The sequence below is a fragment of the Rhinoderma darwinii genome, chromosome 3 (genome assembly GCF_050947455.1).
Source record: "Rhinoderma darwinii isolate aRhiDar2 chromosome 3, aRhiDar2.hap1, whole genome shotgun sequence".
NCBI lineage: Eukaryota > Metazoa > Chordata > Amphibia > Anura > Rhinodermatidae > Rhinoderma > Rhinoderma darwinii.
In genome coordinates, this window is record NC_134689.1 from 268,434,766 (window position 1) to 268,451,974 (window position 17,209).

At 39.0% G+C, this 17,209-nt stretch overlaps 1 protein-coding gene across 1 annotated transcript in view; it reads right to left on the reverse strand.

Annotated features, from left to right (window-relative positions):
- Positions 1-17,209, reverse strand: part of ENTREP2 (endosomal transmembrane epsin interactor 2) — an 878,750-nt gene that overhangs the window by 48,121 nt on the left and 813,420 nt on the right. Inside the window, exon 9 of the mRNA XM_075855203.1 lies at positions 8,256-8,840. Coding sequence (XP_075711318.1) covers positions 8,256-8,840 — 585 coding nt within the window. The remainder of the gene's footprint in view (positions 1-8,255; positions 8,841-17,209) is intronic.

Here is a 17,209-nt window from a genome sequence, read left to right on the forward strand (position 1 = left end):
ATGAGACGGTAATTTACAGTGAGCAATTGGCCCCTTCAAAACAGCTGATCGGTGTGGGTGCCAGGAGTCGGACCTCGACCAATCACATATTGATAGCCTATCCGGAGGATAGACCATACATTTTTTGGGACTGGAAAACCCCTTTAATGCTGCATAAACGAGCAGATCAGCCAATGATTGTTCATCGGCTGATCACTGTCCTGTTTACACAGGGCAATGATCAGGAACAAACATTCATATGAGCGCTCGTTTGCCCGATTATTGTAAAAGAACCTTAAGTTCCTTCCGCAAACTTTAAGGCAGGGGTCTGGTCATTGAAACCTGGGCAACTTCGTTGCTGTCAATATATTAATGTAACTTAACAATGTGCTATCATTTTCTACTTGACTTGAATAAAATTGAGAAGAAAAGCTTTTGCGTTTTTGGAGGGGTAAAAAGCACATGGTACTGTAGGAGTGTTCGTATTTTCACAGTAAAATACTTTATATAGATAGCTCAGTGTAAAAAAAACATGACTATCTCCCTGCACAATAGTCACAGGAATCTTTCTTCATCATGACTTGATCATCTGCAGGATGCTCTGACAACTCCCCAGTGTTGAACATCATCTATAATAAGAGGAAGAGCAGCTCAAAAACAATTGCCACCATCTTTCGTGTGACAGTGCTTCCTGCTGCTTAGTTATAAAAATCTATACTTTTTTTTTCTTTTTTACAGATACTCGTATGAAATGATATTGCTAAACTCAAAGTTCATTAATATGACAGTATGTGTGAGCTCAGACGTCTTTTGTAAAGAAAGATCCTACAGATTTTGATAAAAAAAATTATTTCAACCAGATGTGAGATAAATAAATACTGTACAATGTAGATATTTTTGGAAGTGAAAAGGTAAATGCCTTAGCAGTTTCATAGGACATACATCATGTGGGACTCCAAAATGATAAACGCCTCTGTCCTACTCTATTCCTGAGACTCTATTTTAAAGCTCTGAAAATCCAATTGGGTGATCTGTCAAGCTTTTAGTGTGACTGATTGTAGCGAGAAGACAAGCAACAAAGGAATCTCCTGTGCACTAGGGATTCGATGTCCTTACTAATGAAAATCTCCACAGTGACTGCAAAGTGTCCGCAAGGGCACTAATCAAATTATTACATACAAATCAGAGGACACGTCAGTATCAGCCAAATAATCCTCTGTGTCTGTGTTCAGACTCGCTGTTCTTCCAAATTCTAATACTATTTGGACCTAACCATGACAATGAAATTGAAATTATGTAGAGTATCGAAATAACAGAGAGATGTGCAAGCTATAAATCATTCCCTGTGGAAGCATTCAATCTCCATTGTCCCTGTTAACTTCACTAAACTAGCGATAATAGATCTGTTACTGAGTGTCCTATTCCTACGGGTCAACAGAAACATATTATATGTTAAGAAGAACATTGGAGGAGATATATCAAAACTAGTGCAAACGAAAAGAGGAGTAGTTACCCATGGCAACCAATCAGGTTGCTACTTTCATTTTCCAAAAGGCCTCTGAAAAATGAGAGATGGAATCTGATTGTTCGCCAATGGCAACTACTCCACTTTTCCTTTGCACCAGTTTTGATAAATCTCCTCCACTGTTTTTGAAAAAAACTGATATATGATGACACAATTTAGTATGTCCAGACCAGGCCAATTTAAGTTTTTAATTTTCATTTTTTCCTCCCCTCATTCCAAAAGCCATAACTTTTCTATTTCTTCGTCGACATAGCCATATAAGAGCTTGTTTTGTGCGGAACAAGTCGTAGTTTTTCATGGCAGCATTTATTGTACCGCATAATGTACTGGGAATCTGAAAAAAAATTACTTGTGAGGTGAAATGGGCAAAATTCGATGACACCATTTTTTAGGGGGTTTTGTTTTTACAGCATCTCTCAGGCGGTAAAAACTACATATTCACCTTATTCTACAGGTTGATACGATTACGGCGATACCAAATTTATATGTTTTGTTTTATGTTTTACCACTTTTAAAAAAATAAATCTATTTGCTAAAAAAAAAAAGTGTGGTGTCGCCATATTCTGAAAGACATAACTTTTTTATTTTTCCATCAATTTAGAGGTGTGAAGGCTTAAATTTTGAGGGGTAAGCTGTAGATTTCACCGATACAATTTTGGGGTACATGCAACTTTTTTATCACTTTTTATTCCTTATTTTTAGAGAGCTAAGGTGACCAAAAAACAGCAATTTGCATGTTTTATATATATTTTTTTACGTTGTTCACCGAGCGGGTTAAATAATGCTATATTGTGATAGTTTGGACTTGTACGGACGTGGCGATACCAGTTATGTTATCTTTCTTTTTTTAACATTGCTTTAGGGAAAAAATGGGAAAAGGTTTTTTTTTTTACTTTTAATATTTTTACTTTTAACTATTTTAACTGTTTTTTACTTTTTTTATTAGTCCCCCTAGGAGACTTGATGCAGCAATTTATTAGGCCCCTAGGCTGCCATAACAGCCACTGTAAACTACCGATCGTGCCGCGGGGGGGTGGGGGGGCGTGATGGCATGTTTGAGGAGGCGCCTTTCTGATTCTAACAATTAACACAAAGGTGTTAAACAGGCAGAATCAAAGTGATCTTTGATTTCGCCCATTTCAGTGAGGTGTCGGCTGTGTAACACAGCCGTCACCCACTGTGTATGGAGCGAGCGCAGCCCGTGAGTCCGCTCCATACTTCCCCTTAACGGCTGCCGAGTAACAGTATGTGACATGTTGTTAAGGGGTTAAAGAAGGCCTACCAGAAGAAATGTATAAATGGCTGTTTAATTTGAGATTATGATGACAACAGTTTTTGATCTAATTTCAGTCAGTCCCTAAATGGCCACTATTCTGGCTATTATGCTGTACCTAAGATGCGTAGCGCTGCACCTGACAGCACCTGTGCCTAACAGTTGTCATGACAACACTACACCTGATAGAAAGTCATGTCATCAGTATCTAGTAGTACAGCCTCAAGCTTTGGGCCTGTAACTTCAAGTACTCATATTTCATCCAAGAAGATATATCCCACATTCTACTGATTTATTTGGTTTCCATCAGCACTGGCTGCATATGACCAGTCAGCTCCTCTATAGATTGTCTGCTCTTAACCTTCTCAGAAGATTGAATACCAAGCCTACTATGCAGAAGAAGACTTTTTTTCTGTTTTTGTTTTTACACACTAAGACGTTCCTCCAGTTTCAGTTAAAGGAATTATTACATTAGATTATGAGTGCATTCCCATTATAGTTTTTTTTTTAACCCATTGCTAATTGTTGTGTTGCGAATGCCAGTGTAAGTGATGCCAAGAACTGTAGTTTAGGAAGACCCATAGACCTTCCACAAGGATCTACTGTAGATGTGGCAATAGGTGGGCTTTTACTGTCTTAGGGCCTGTTCACATCAGCATTGGCTTTCCGTTCAGGGGTTCTGTCTGAGGTTTCCGTCGGGTGAACCCCTCAACGGAAAGCCAAACGGAAACTTTAGCTTCTGTTTGAATCACCATTGATATCAATGGTGACGGAAACATTGCTAATGGTTTCCGTTTGTCACCATTCCGGCAGTTTTCCGTTTTTTCGATGGAATCAATAGCGCAATCGACTGTTTCCGTCACCATATCAATGGTGGTGCAAAACGGAAGCTAAGGTTTCCGTTTGGCTTTCTGTTGAGGGGTTCACCCGACGAAAACCTCAGACGGAACCCCTGAACGGAAAGCCAACGCTAATGTGAACAGGCCCTAAATAGAAACAATGTACAATGAACAATAAATATCCTTCTTTGACCATCTAAAAAAATTAGAGGTCTGCTTATGAAAAACATGGTTGTCAAGTCCTTCATCTGATCAGAACATATCAACATCTCTAGTTTCAGAACACGTGATAAACAGCACTGGATGATCCATATACCTCATACAGTCACTAATTCTGGCTTTAATATAATTAATAAGAGTCTCTCTCTTTTTTTACGTACAACTTTGGACAGTAACACAAGGTCCACTGTAATGTAATTCTATGGGCAAGGTGCTTACTAGCTATTACTAGGGAAGTACTATGATAATGGGCTCCTGGTATATAGTGGCTAAAGTGATGCTGATGCTGTTTGTTCCAAAAGCAGGAGTGCATTATCCTGCCATAACCTTCCACTTGTCTGATATTGCTTCCATTATACTAGTGGATTATAAATAGCACAAAACACAGTGAAAACTTGAGCACGGATTTTACTGAAAACACCAGCACATTATAAAGACAGGTGCTGTTAGTATTACTCATTGCATCGCTTTGTTCATAGTTTTAGTGTTAGTGCGAAGTCAAGTGAGTATTACTTTCCATTAGGATTTTACGGAATGCCATAAATGTGTTGCTTTTGGTCAAATATATTTTACAACTTTCCTTGTTACTTTAGAAAATGTGATTGATAATAAAAATTCTGATGCCATACATAATAGTATAAAATGAATAAAACGTGTGCATGGATCATTTTTCGTGTCTTGGCTTCTCGGTATAATACAAATGATAAGAATAACATTAATACGATTTTGTATTCTCTGAGCTTGATAATATTGTTTCCAGAATGTCTTTACGGTAAGTTTTTATAAGTGATTTTGGTCTAGTATGCCATTACAGATACAGTATGTGCAGGGCAAGGAATGGGGGAAATCATGACACCAAATCAATGCATTTTTTATGATCATATAAATCGAAATAAAATAGTTATTACACTGTATTTCAGAAACACAGGGACAAACTGGGTTTCAAACAGGCATGTGTAACTGATATAGTGTCTTTGTGGATTGTTAAGAAAATATATTTTTATATACACTTAATTGTGGACTACATTTAAACAGTAATTACATAACAAAAGGTGATGAGTATATGTATTCAATAAAAAGTATATAACCCTTTCGAGACTAGAAAAGGGTTTTGTACTGTTCCCAGAGATGGCAGCATTCTCGTCCATGGACTGTGTCTGATATTACAGCTTATCCCCATTTTTGTTGAGGTGCATCTCATCAACAAGAGTGGCGTAATTCCTGTATTTTATTTACAACATGATAAGGTTACATGTGGAATAGGAACATTTCATATAAGTTCGAGTATATTGTTGCATTTGATGTCTGTACCAGATAAATTCCAAGAATGAAGAAAAAAATTCTGGGCTTTAAACAATTCTACAGTTATATTTATCCTCATCTCTGACTGCAGTAGTCAATTACTTTTCAGAATTGTCTATCCTGATATGTTTTAAGTGTAAAAAAAATGAAACTTTCATCTCTTTATGATTGATGTGCTATAGAGAAGGTTGTTTTGTGTTTCATGTATTTTGTTGGACAATTCTCAGACAACTGTATTGGCAGCTATGAGTTTTGTAAAGCCCACTGGAGGGTAAGAATACTGATGGCAACAGTGACATGACTTGCCCTCTAGCATGCCATAGGTCTTACTTCTACCTGATCTGAAGGGCTATGAAAAGATGGCTATACATAGACACAAACTCTCTGCAACGGTCACCAGGGACTTACATTTAGATTTTCCAACAGGAAAATAAAAGGTTGGGATGGCTGATTGACATATACAGCCTATTCACAAAGACAGATTTAGTAGGGATGATTTCATGAATATTTCAGTGCCAGAACGGCTTATGATATGTTGGAAGCTAACATCCCTGCAGTGTGTATCCAACCTAAGCTGAATTTTAACACAAAAAAAACATAAGCTGGTACCCGGAAACCTAAACACTAATGGCTAATTGGTGACTATTTTGTGACCGCAACCTGGTATCCAACCAGAAAAGTCCTTACCTCCTTGCGAAAGTTAAGGGTGTAGAATGGGGAAATTCTGTAGACTCCGCACCCCAGTCTAATCAACGCCAAACTTTCATTTTAAATTGTAACACCAGCAGGGTGGTTGCTTTATGGCAGCTGAAATGAATCTGAGTTAATTAACAGAGAAATATCATAGATTATTAGGGTATGTTCACAACTTCACAAGGCAACGCCAAATACGTCTGAAATTCCGGAGCTGTTTTCAGGTGAAAATAGCTCCTGAATTTCAGATGTTTTTGCAAGTACAGACGTTTTTCGCAGCGTCCATTACGGACGTAATTGGAGCTGTTTTTCAATGGAGTCAATGAAAAACTGCTCCAATTACGTCCCAAGAAGTGACATGCACTTCTTTGAGGCAGGTGTCTTTTTACGCGCCGCCTTTTGACAGCGATGCGTAAAAATACACCTTGTCTGAACAGAACACCGTAAAACCCATTGAAATCAATGGGCAGATATTTACAGATGTAATGGAGACGTCTTTTCAGGCGTAATTCGAGGCATAAAACGCCTGAATTACGTTCGTAAATAGGCCGTGTGAACATACCCTAACAGTCTCTGGAAAGTGATGGAGTACAGCCCCTTCCCCTAGAGACCAGGAGTCACATATCCTGCTAACTTGCCCACCTTCTAATGATAATGAAAGGACTCTGCTCCAAGGCCTCATGCACACGAGCCTGTCCGATTCACGCGCGTGAAAAACGCACGTGAATCGGGTCTGTGTGTGTGGCGTTATGCATCAGTGTGCTTTGCGAGTGCCATGCGTTATTCACGCACTTGCAAAGCACATCTTCTTTTTTTTTAATTATTTTCAACTGAATTGATGTGTACATCACGCCCCGAACACGCATGTGGATGCGTGTGCGGTGCGTGGTTTTCACACGCCCATTGACTTCAATGGGCGCGTAGGTGAGTCATAACGTGCCAATATAGGACATGCAGTATCTTTCACGCAGCGCTCTCGCTGCGTGAAAAATCCTGCCTGTGTGAAGGGCCCCATTGAGATCAATGGGTCTGTGTGCCGTGCGTTGTTTCAACGCACAGCACACGGACGTTATTCACACTCGTGTGAATGGGGCCTTACTGTCCCACTATATACAGAAAAACTGATAAGTTGACTCAGACTATATTATGCCTGCTTTAGTGGCATAGTATGGAAAGTAAAAAAAACAAAAAAAAAAAAACCCACCAAATATATATTAAAAAAAAAATGCTTACAATATAACTAATTTAAATAAAATTTAATTTCCTGGCAATACATACTCTTTAGCCTTTCCTTTTAACCAGTCTGTAGATACTGTACAAATGAAATAAATAGTAAGAAAGGCAGCAAAAGTCAAGCTTGCAATGTTTTTACTTCAACCTATTTTATTTGCGCACAATACTATTATTATATTTTTAACAGTTGCCCTGTTAACAGTATTCAGCTAATCTCATTTCCCTGCATTTTATAAACTGCAGCGCGATACATTTACAAAATTAGTCATTTTGCCGAGTTTTGTGAAGGTCTCTGAACTGATTCAGACTGGATCTACTTAGGCAGCAATTTACCAAACACAAGTCAATAAGAACCTATTTGCAAACAAGACTTTCTAAAAGTCATATAGTCTCATACTGTGAAATCACAGCTGGAAACACAAACCATTAAACTATTCGGATCATTCTGTAAGTGTGTTAAAGTTCAGCCTCATTTTCTCAGTTGGGGATACATACTATATTACTTGCCTGGTAATTTTCTGGTGTATAAAAGTGCCTTTAATTCTCAATTCAGTTCAAGCTTCCAAATGTCTTTCCTAATTAATCTACCAATTGCACTGCAGAACTGCTGGGGCTGCCTCAGACATCAAACTTTCCTTTCTAGTAACTGCCTACTATAAAATACAGAATCCATTTCAGGTACTAAAGTCAAACTGTTTGTTATATCTGCTGATATATTTTGTCAGATTTTTATTTTGGAATGTGCTCTATATTGATCAAAGATAATTGCTTTCTAACCGGGTTATGCATTCTATCTGTCTTGCCACATAACCCCGTAATACAAATTATATTATGACGATCATCTAGGCTTGAACTGTTCTATACAGAATATTTTATGACATTTGGTGAGACAATATATACATTATAAAGAGGGGCTAAGGACCATTTACCACTTCAAGAAAAATTAACCAGTAAATAAAGCCCTTGAGTTCTCCTATTCTGTCAAGATGTTAATGTAACACTAGACTAAACTAATATACCATGGTACGGCTAGTGCAGGGCCCGCGGGGGCAGAGCATGAAAGAACCAACCTAAGAATCCCTGTGCTGTGCACCACCCCCTAAGGCCCTGCACTAGTCAACATACAGTGGAAAAATGTATTAATACTGAACTGTTAAAAGTTAATAGTGAACTGATACAAGTGTCTGTTTACCTTCTGTACTAGATGAGCAGGAAACAGGGTCACTGGTGGATCGGACTATACTGGCAATTCGATATTTCCTGGCATGATGCTGCTGGACTGTCTTTTCCTTCGGTCCTGAGTGAGGTGCTGAATGTAATGGTAATGTACTTGGTGATGGTTGGCATTGTCCAGGTGGTTGGCTGAACACACCACAACACATTTTTATAGGTTTCAATGACTGAGGCACTTTCCTTTCTTTTGTCAATAGTTGAGATTCTCTTTCTGGAGTGCTGAAATTCTCAGATGAAGAGTCCAAGGACCTGGACTGAGTATAGTTGTCACAGTCTTGCCACTGGGATCTATCTGTAGATGCTCTGCTTCCATCATCATCGGGTGAACACTGAGAATTGGTGAGATGAAGGCCACAGCGGAGACTATGTTCCAAGCTGGCACAGCTACTCCCTGTAGCTGCTGTACGTATATTGCTGTATGGAGAAAAGTCTGCAGAACGCAAAGAACCCTGAACCTCTAATGAACAAATGTCCTCTGATGAGCAGCTATGAGCAGGGATATCAGCTATTTCCGACACCAGAATAGAGGTGCTGTCCACAGACACTAAAATGTAAAACAAAAATAACAATTAGGTTCAATATATTTTTTTTAATTGCTTTATTTAGCATGTAGCTGTCCATAGACTTGTTTTACTGATACATTTACTTAAAGGGATTGTCTGAGATTAATGTTATTACCAACCTAAAGCTTTTTTAAAAAAAATGAGGCTTGTTCACCTTCTGTGCTTTCCTCCTGCATGCTCACAGCCAGATGTTACCATTACATCATTAGTCAGTCCCTTGCTGTAAAGTTTGTAGATTGTATGGAATACTTTGTGCAGAGAATTCCGTACCGCAGTCACATGACCGCATCCTCCAATAGATCTCACACTGTATGAGTGAATGGTAATTGTCTTTAATCCTGCTCAATCCATGTCCTTGAATGTTCACATTACATTTAATGCTAAGGTCTTAAACTTTAAAACTACACTGTAATGATAAACAGTATACGGAGTGCTAAGGGGCTCTTGTTTTAATCCATATGGCATTAATCTTAATTTTGGCTGAATATACAGAGAAATGGAATTGTACCATAATGGTCAATCTGCCTCTATGTGCAGTCATTTATCAGCGGCATTCTCATGTAGTTTAGTTGCTTGTTTGAAGCACTGCAGATATTTAACACAATGGACATTATTTTTAATTAGACATATACATAGAATTCCTTTAATCTACTATTCAATGATCCCAAAAGTTTTATAATATGGCACTGGTTTCCCACACAGAATTGCAATATAATGTGGAATTTCTTACGACCAGAAGTAGACTGAGCAAATATAACATCAGTCTGAAGGCTATTTACCTTCACAAGTGAGTTTATATACATTTTATAACCATCCAATAATTCAGAATATATCATAATCCAACTCCTATCAGGTCCGATTGATGCCAGATTAAATGAATTTGAGCTAGAAAAGAAAGACTAAGTAGAATAATTCCACTCAATTTCTCATTGACAGTTTCCACCTTAAGTTAATAGTTTTCTTGTTAACTTTGCAAATGAAAAATAAATTTGTCATCGGGATAGACAGCAAACAAATGAGTATAAACCTAATGGGACTATGTCTTCTGACTTTTTCTCTTATGCCAGCCGCCGCTTACACTGCAGAAATATGCAGAAGAGCAGCAGTTTGGGATCAATCATAACTGTAATAGGCGCACTGAGAGGTCTCCCTGTCTGTAGTCAAGCTACTTGGTTTAGGGCCTGTTACAGAAAGCCAGATCTTAGACATCTGTTTCCTTGTCTGTTTCTGCAGGCAAGTTTGCCTGCCCAGGGGATAGAAACATGGTTAAATGGGGCTCTGTATACTTGTATAAAAAATAAATTAAATAAACAGACTGTCTGAGATTAAAGTAATTTTTTTCATTACAAATGTCCTGTTTGCATTTTCCATTTAATATCATAATCTATAACACTTAATGTGTACCTTTCCATTGATATCTTAAAATATATTTACTGTCAATTCTTTGTAAACCGGGCATTATGTCCTATAAACAATGGGAACAACAGGGTTCAAATAAAAGCTCATTCTTAACCCCTTAAGGACGCAGCCTAGTTTTGGCCTTAAGGCTCAGAGCACATTTTTCAAATCTGACATATTTCACTTTATGTGGTAATAACGTCGGAATGCTTAAACCTACCCAAGCGATTCTGAGATTGTTTTCTCGTGACACATTGGGCTTCATGTTCGTGGTAAAATTTGGCCGATATATTCAGTGTTTATTGGTGAAAAATTGCAAAATTTAGAGAAAATTTTGAAAAAATTGCATTTTTCAGAATTTAAATGCATCTGCTTGTAAAACAGACGGTTATACCACCAAAAATAGTTACTAGTTCACATTTCCCATATGTCTACTTTAGATTGGCATCGTTTTTTGAACATTCTTTTATTTTTCTTGGACGTTACAAGGCTTAGAACATAAACAGCAATTTCTCATATTTTTAAGAAAATTTCAAAAGCCTTTTTTTTAAGGTACCTCTTGAGTTCTGAAGTGGCTTTGTGGGGCCTATGTATTAGAAACCCTGATAAAACACCCCATTTTAAAAACTAGACCCCTCAAAGTATTTAAAACAGCAGTTAGAAAGTTTTTTAACCCTTCAGGCATTTCACAGGAATTAAAGCAAAGTGGAGGTGAAATTTGCAAATTTCATTTTTCTTGCTGAATTTCAATTTTATTCATTTTTTTTTCTGTAACAGAGAAGGTTTTACCAGAGAAATACTACTAAATATGTATTGTCCAGATTCTGCAGTTTTTAGAAATGTCCCACATGTGGCCCTACTGCGCTCGTGGACTAAAACACAAGCCCTAGAATCAAGGAAGCACCTAGTGCATTTTGAGTCCTCTTTTTTATTAGAATATATTTTAGGCAGCATGCCAGGTTTGAAGAGGTGTTGAGGTGTCAAAAAAGTAGGAATCCCCCAATAGTGACCTCATTTTGGAAACTACACCCCTCAAGGAATTCATTTAGGGTTGTTGTTACCATTTTGACCGCACAGTTTTTTAACAGCACGTATTTGAATTGGGCTCTGAAATGAAAAAAATGTCATTTTTTCCAATAAAATGTCATTTGTGATCAAAATTTCTTATTTTCACAGGGAACAAAATACCCCATTTTGTTGCCCAATTTGTCCTTAGTGTGGCAATACCCCATTTGTGGTGATAAACTGCCGTTTGGGCCCATGGGAAGGCTCAGAAGGAAAGGAGCGCTATATGTTTGTTGGAGTCCAGATTTTGTTGGATTGGTTTTCGGGTGCCATGTCGCATTTGCAGAGCCTCAGAGGTATCAAAGCAATGGAAACCCACCAAAAGTGACCCCATTTTGGAAACTACACCCCTCAAGGAATTCATTTATGGTTGTTGTTACCATTTTGACTACACAGTTTTTTCACAGCACCTATTTCAATTGGGCTGTGACATTAAAAAAATGAATTTTTTTCCAATAAGATGTAATTTTTTACCAAAATTTCTTATTTTCACAGGGAACAAAATACTCAATTTTGTTGCCCAATTTCTCCTGAGTGCATCAATACCCCATTTGTGGCAATAAACTGCCGTTTGGGCCCATGGGAGGCCTCAGAAGGGAAGGAGCGCTGTGTGTTCTTTGGAGTACAGATTTTGCTGGTTTGGTTTTCGGGTGCCATGTCGCATTTGCAGAGCCCCAGAGGTATCAAAGCAATGGAAACCCACCAGAAGTGACCCCATTTTGGAAACTACACCCCTCAAGGAATTAATTTATGGGTAATGTGACCATTTAGACTCCATAGTTTCTTCACAGAACTTATTTGAATTGGGCTGGGAATGAAAACAAAATTATTTTTTTCAAATAATATGTAGTTTTGGCTGAAAATTTCTTATTTTCACAAGAAACAAAATACCCCATTCTGTTGCGCAATTTGTTCTGAGTGCCGCAATACCCCATTTGTTGTGATAAACTGCCGTTTGGGCCCATGGGAGGGCTCAGAAGGAAAGGACCACCATTTGGCCTACTGGGGATTTTCTAGTGCGAAGTCATGTATGCAGAAGCCCCTGAGGTACCAGTACAGTTGAAACCCGCAAGAAGTGACCCCGTTTTAAAAACTACACCCTTAAGGCATTCATCTAGAGGTGTAGTGAGCATTTTGACCGGAGACCTACACCCCATAAACTGTAATGTGGGTTCTCCCGGGTATGGCAATACCCTACATGTGGCTGTTATCAGCTGCCTGGACACACAGCAGGGCCCAGAGGGGAAAGACGAGGGGGGATAAGCTGTGTGGAGTGCATCAGGGTAAGTAAAATTGGGGTAAATTATAAACCAAGGGATGTATGATAAATTTTAAAACACTTTCATACAGAGCTCTGGTTATTCGGGACACGTGTCACATTGATATATTGTGTCATCCATTATCGCCCTCTTATAGCAGACTTTGCACCTCTTTTGACTTTTTCCCTTCTTGCCAGTTTGGGGAACTTCTCCTGGAAAGTGTTGCCCTGGTACGATGCGTGTGTGCTCGCTTCCAGAAGTACTGGGTGCCCCCCCTTCTTGGTCCCTAAAGATTAGGTTCTTGATAATCACCTCTTGAAATTCCAGGAAAGTTCCCGTCTGGCCTGCACATCGACGTAGCATGTACGCATTGTACAATGCCATCTGTATGATGTGCCCGGCCAGCTTCTTATACCACACCGCATGGCGCTGTAGGGCTTCATGGCTTGATCTTACAAGTCCATCCCTCCCATGTACCTATTGTAGTCCAGGATGCAGTCTGGTTTGGGGGGGGCCTTTCCTTCATATATCCTAAACCTGTAGGTATACCCTGATGCACTCTCACAGCTTATACATCTTCACGCCATACCTTGCCCTCTTACCCGGCAGGTACTCGCGGAATTGAACCCTCCCTTTAAAATGTACCAGGAACTCATCAATAGAAATACACTTCTCGGGGGTGTATGCTTGGGAAAACCGGGCACTGGAACGGTCTAATAGGGGTCTCCGTTTATACAAACTGTCAAAACTGGGGTCATCTCGGGGTGGGCACGGCTCATTATCAGTATAATGTAAGAAGCAAAGTATTGCCTCATTTATTTATTTTTTTAGGTTCCAGTTCAGTTCTGAAGTTGCTTTGAGGGGCCCATATATTAGAAACCCCTATCAAATACCCCATTTTAGAAACTAGACCCCTCAAAGTATTCACAACAGCATTTAGAAAGTTTATGAACCCTTTAGGTATTTCACAAAAATTTAGAGCAAAGTAGAGGTGAAATTTACATTTTTTTTTTGTCAGAAAATCCTCTTTATACCATTTTTTTTATAACACAAAAGGATTTATCAGAGAAACGCAACTTAATACGTATTGCCAAGATTCTGCAGTTTTGAGAAATATCCCACATGTGGCCCTAGTGCGGTAATGGACTGAAGCCCCGGCCTCCGAAGCAAAGGCGCACCTAGTGGATTTTGAAGCCTCTTTTTTATTAGGCACCATGTCCGGTTTGAACATTGGGAACCCCCCAAAAGTGACCCCAATTTGGAAACTAGACCCCTTGAGGAATCCATTGTAGTTTTCTTGGGGTGCATGCGGCTTTTTGATCAGTTTTTATTCTATTTTTAGTTGGCGTGGTGACTAAAAAACAGCAATTGTACTATTGTTTTTTTATTCTATTTTTTTACAGCGTTCACCGTGCGCTATAAATGACTTATTCACTTTATTCTGCGGGGCGATACGATTACGGCGATACCAGATGTTTATAGTTTTTTTTTATGTCTTATGGCGTTAGCACAATAAAATACTTTTTGTAAACAATTATTCACTTTTTGTGTTACCTTATTCTAAGAGCCGGAACTTTTTTATTTTTCAATCAATAAAGCCGTGCGAGGACTTATTTTTTGCGTAACGAACTGTAGTTTCGATCAGCACCATTTTTAGGTACATGCGACTTTTTGATCTCTTTTTATTCCATTTTTTGGGAGGTGAAGTGACCAAAGAATTGTGATTGTGGTTCGGTTTATTATTATTTTATTTTACGGCGTTCACCGTGCGGGATAAATAATGAAATAATTTTGTAGTTCAGGCCGTTACGGACGCGGCAATACCAATTATGTATAGTTTATTTGTTTGTTTATATATTTTTATTAATAATAAAGGACTGATAAGGGAAAAGGGGGGATTTTTACTTTTATTACTTTTAAATCTTTTATTTTCTTATTTTTACACATCTTTTTTTAACTTTTTTTTTACTTTATTACTTTGTCCTACTAGGGGACTTGAGGGCAGGAGGCCCTGATCGCAATTCTAATACACTGCACTACATGCGTAGTGCAGTGTATTAGAACTGTCAGCTGCTCACTGACAGCAAGCATAGTGGGTCCTGACGTTGTCAAGACCCACTAGGCTTCCGTCTATGGCATAGCCGGACGCCATTGTTTGGTGTCCAGTTGCCATAGTCACCATCGCCGGCCGCTATCGCGTAGCAGGCCGGCGATGGCAGCTTAACCCCTAAAAAGCCACGATCTCTATAGAACGCGGCTTTTAAGGGGTTAATCAGCGGGTACACAGCGATCGGTCCCCGCTGTAGGAGCTGTGACAGCTGCTGAACAAGACAGCAGCGTCACAGCTCCTGTATGTGTCGGGAGGACGGCCGTTACTCCCGAGACGTACTATTACGGCATGGAGCGCGAACGATACAGCTGCCATGACGTAATAGTACGTCAAGGAGCAGGAAGGGGTTAATAAAGTATATTGCCCTCTTCAAGATGGGCAGCTGCTTCCTCTACAGAGACACGCAGGAAAGGGACACCCAGGGTCTAGTGTAGATGTTTTTGGTGCTAACTAAGTTGCTTGGAAAGAAGTCAAGCTATGCTTTAATTTCATAGCTTGTGCAGGAAAGCGGTTACTTAGGTTAACTTGTCACTGGGACTATTGCAGTAACATTTCGTCCCATGCAAATATTTCCTTAAACTACAGCGAAAGTGACTGATTGCAAGGGGTCCTCTTACACGGCCCGACAGGGCCCGTGTAAACGAGTGCCAATCAACGAGACACTTCGTTAATCGTCGCTCATTTGCTCCTTTTACAAGGGCAAAAATGGGGGGAACGAGCATTCACATGAATGCTCGTTTGCCCAATAATTGGCTCGTGTAAAAGGGTATTAAGAGGCACATATTGCTCACTTCAAGCTATGTTTTATTTGTATTGTTTTTGTATATAGTGCATCATGCCTAGGCTTCCATTAAAACCATAATACTTACATTGAATTAATTTTTATGTACTGTATAAAATAAAGATACTGTATATTATCTGTTTTAATATTTTCTGTTTAGTAAATGTATCGTTAATATTTAAATATTGTAATTTAATCATTAAATATTGCATTTAATAAAACAGATGTATAAAGTTACTGTTAATTAAACCTCTTTTAAATAAAGAAGAGCAAATAAACTTAAAGCGGATCTTTTAGTTACAGGTCCAAACTCCTAGTAGCCCAAAAAATGTAGTGCCATTTGGCTAATAGTAGCACTGAAAGAAAACACCGGACCGAACTGGGAATGTTCCCCATGAGCTCCTGTCAGGTCCGTATTTCACACCGAATAACCACCTCTGTAAATTGAAAGCTGAAGGCATGCCTGGAGAGAAGTACACCACACAGAGATGTTTGGTACAGCTTCCCTCTCTCTGTCAGGAGGAAGACTGAAAACTTTTTATTCAGAACAAAGAAACACAGAAAGAGACACATGCCTCCTCCCCAGAGATGTGGGAGTGCCCAAAGCCCCCACCAGTTTCTCAGACTCACTCTTCTTGCATTCCAGGGGGCGGTGTCTTCCATAGGTGTGTCCGACATGAACAAAGAACTTGTTATATATATATCAGTATATTACACAAAGAACTGAAATGTATATACATATGTGTGAGGATAATATTTTTCAAACAATATACATAGATAGTGAGAGAGACACCCACAGACGCTGCTGCTTCCAAAATGTTCTATTACCTCACCCCCATGCTCGATTCACAGCAACACTGCCTAATATCCCTGATGCTGCATCCATTGTGTGAGAGAAAGATAGGGGAGCAGGATCTCCCCTTTTTTCAGCATTGTGACCTGGGCCGCTGACAGCAGAACCAGCCGTAATGCCCTGTTATTGGCCCTGCAGCTGACCCTCTGTTACAATTGCCAGAATCGGTGCTAGCTCCAATACTGGTTGTTTAACCCTTTAGATGCCACAGTCAATAGTGACCATGGCATCTAAGTGATTGACAGAGGTAAGAAACGCTTTATGTACCCCATCGGCCCCACTAACGTGATGCGGCAGTGCCGATAGGTTGCTATGGTAATCAGGATGCCTAATAATGACCTCTTTGGTCTGCCCTGTACGTTAATCCTATTAGGTGCTCCTTCACTTCTGAGACATGTATTTCAGTCAAGTTCCACACTAGGGCCACATCCGGAATATTTTTTAAAACAGCAGAATCAGGGACATCAATATTGAGCTGCATTTCTCTGATAACTCTTGCTGTGTTACAGAAAAATAAATATTAAAATTGAATAGCTGCAAAAAAAAAAAATGACGTTTTTACATTTTACCTACACTTTCGTTTAATTCATGTGAAACAAATAAAGGGTTAACAAGTTATAAATTCTATTTTAAATACCTTGAGGGGTGCAGTTTTTAAAATGGGATGATTAATGGGGAGTTTCTAATATATAGGCCCCTAAAAGCCACTTCTGAATTTGTTTTGGAAATTTTCTTGAAATGTAAAAAATTGCTGCTAAACATATAAGCATTCTATTGCCCTAAAAAATAAAAAGGTCATTTCAAAAATAATGCCAACATAAAGTAGACATATAGTAAATGCCAACTATCAACTATTTTGTGTGATATGACTGTGTTTTACAAGC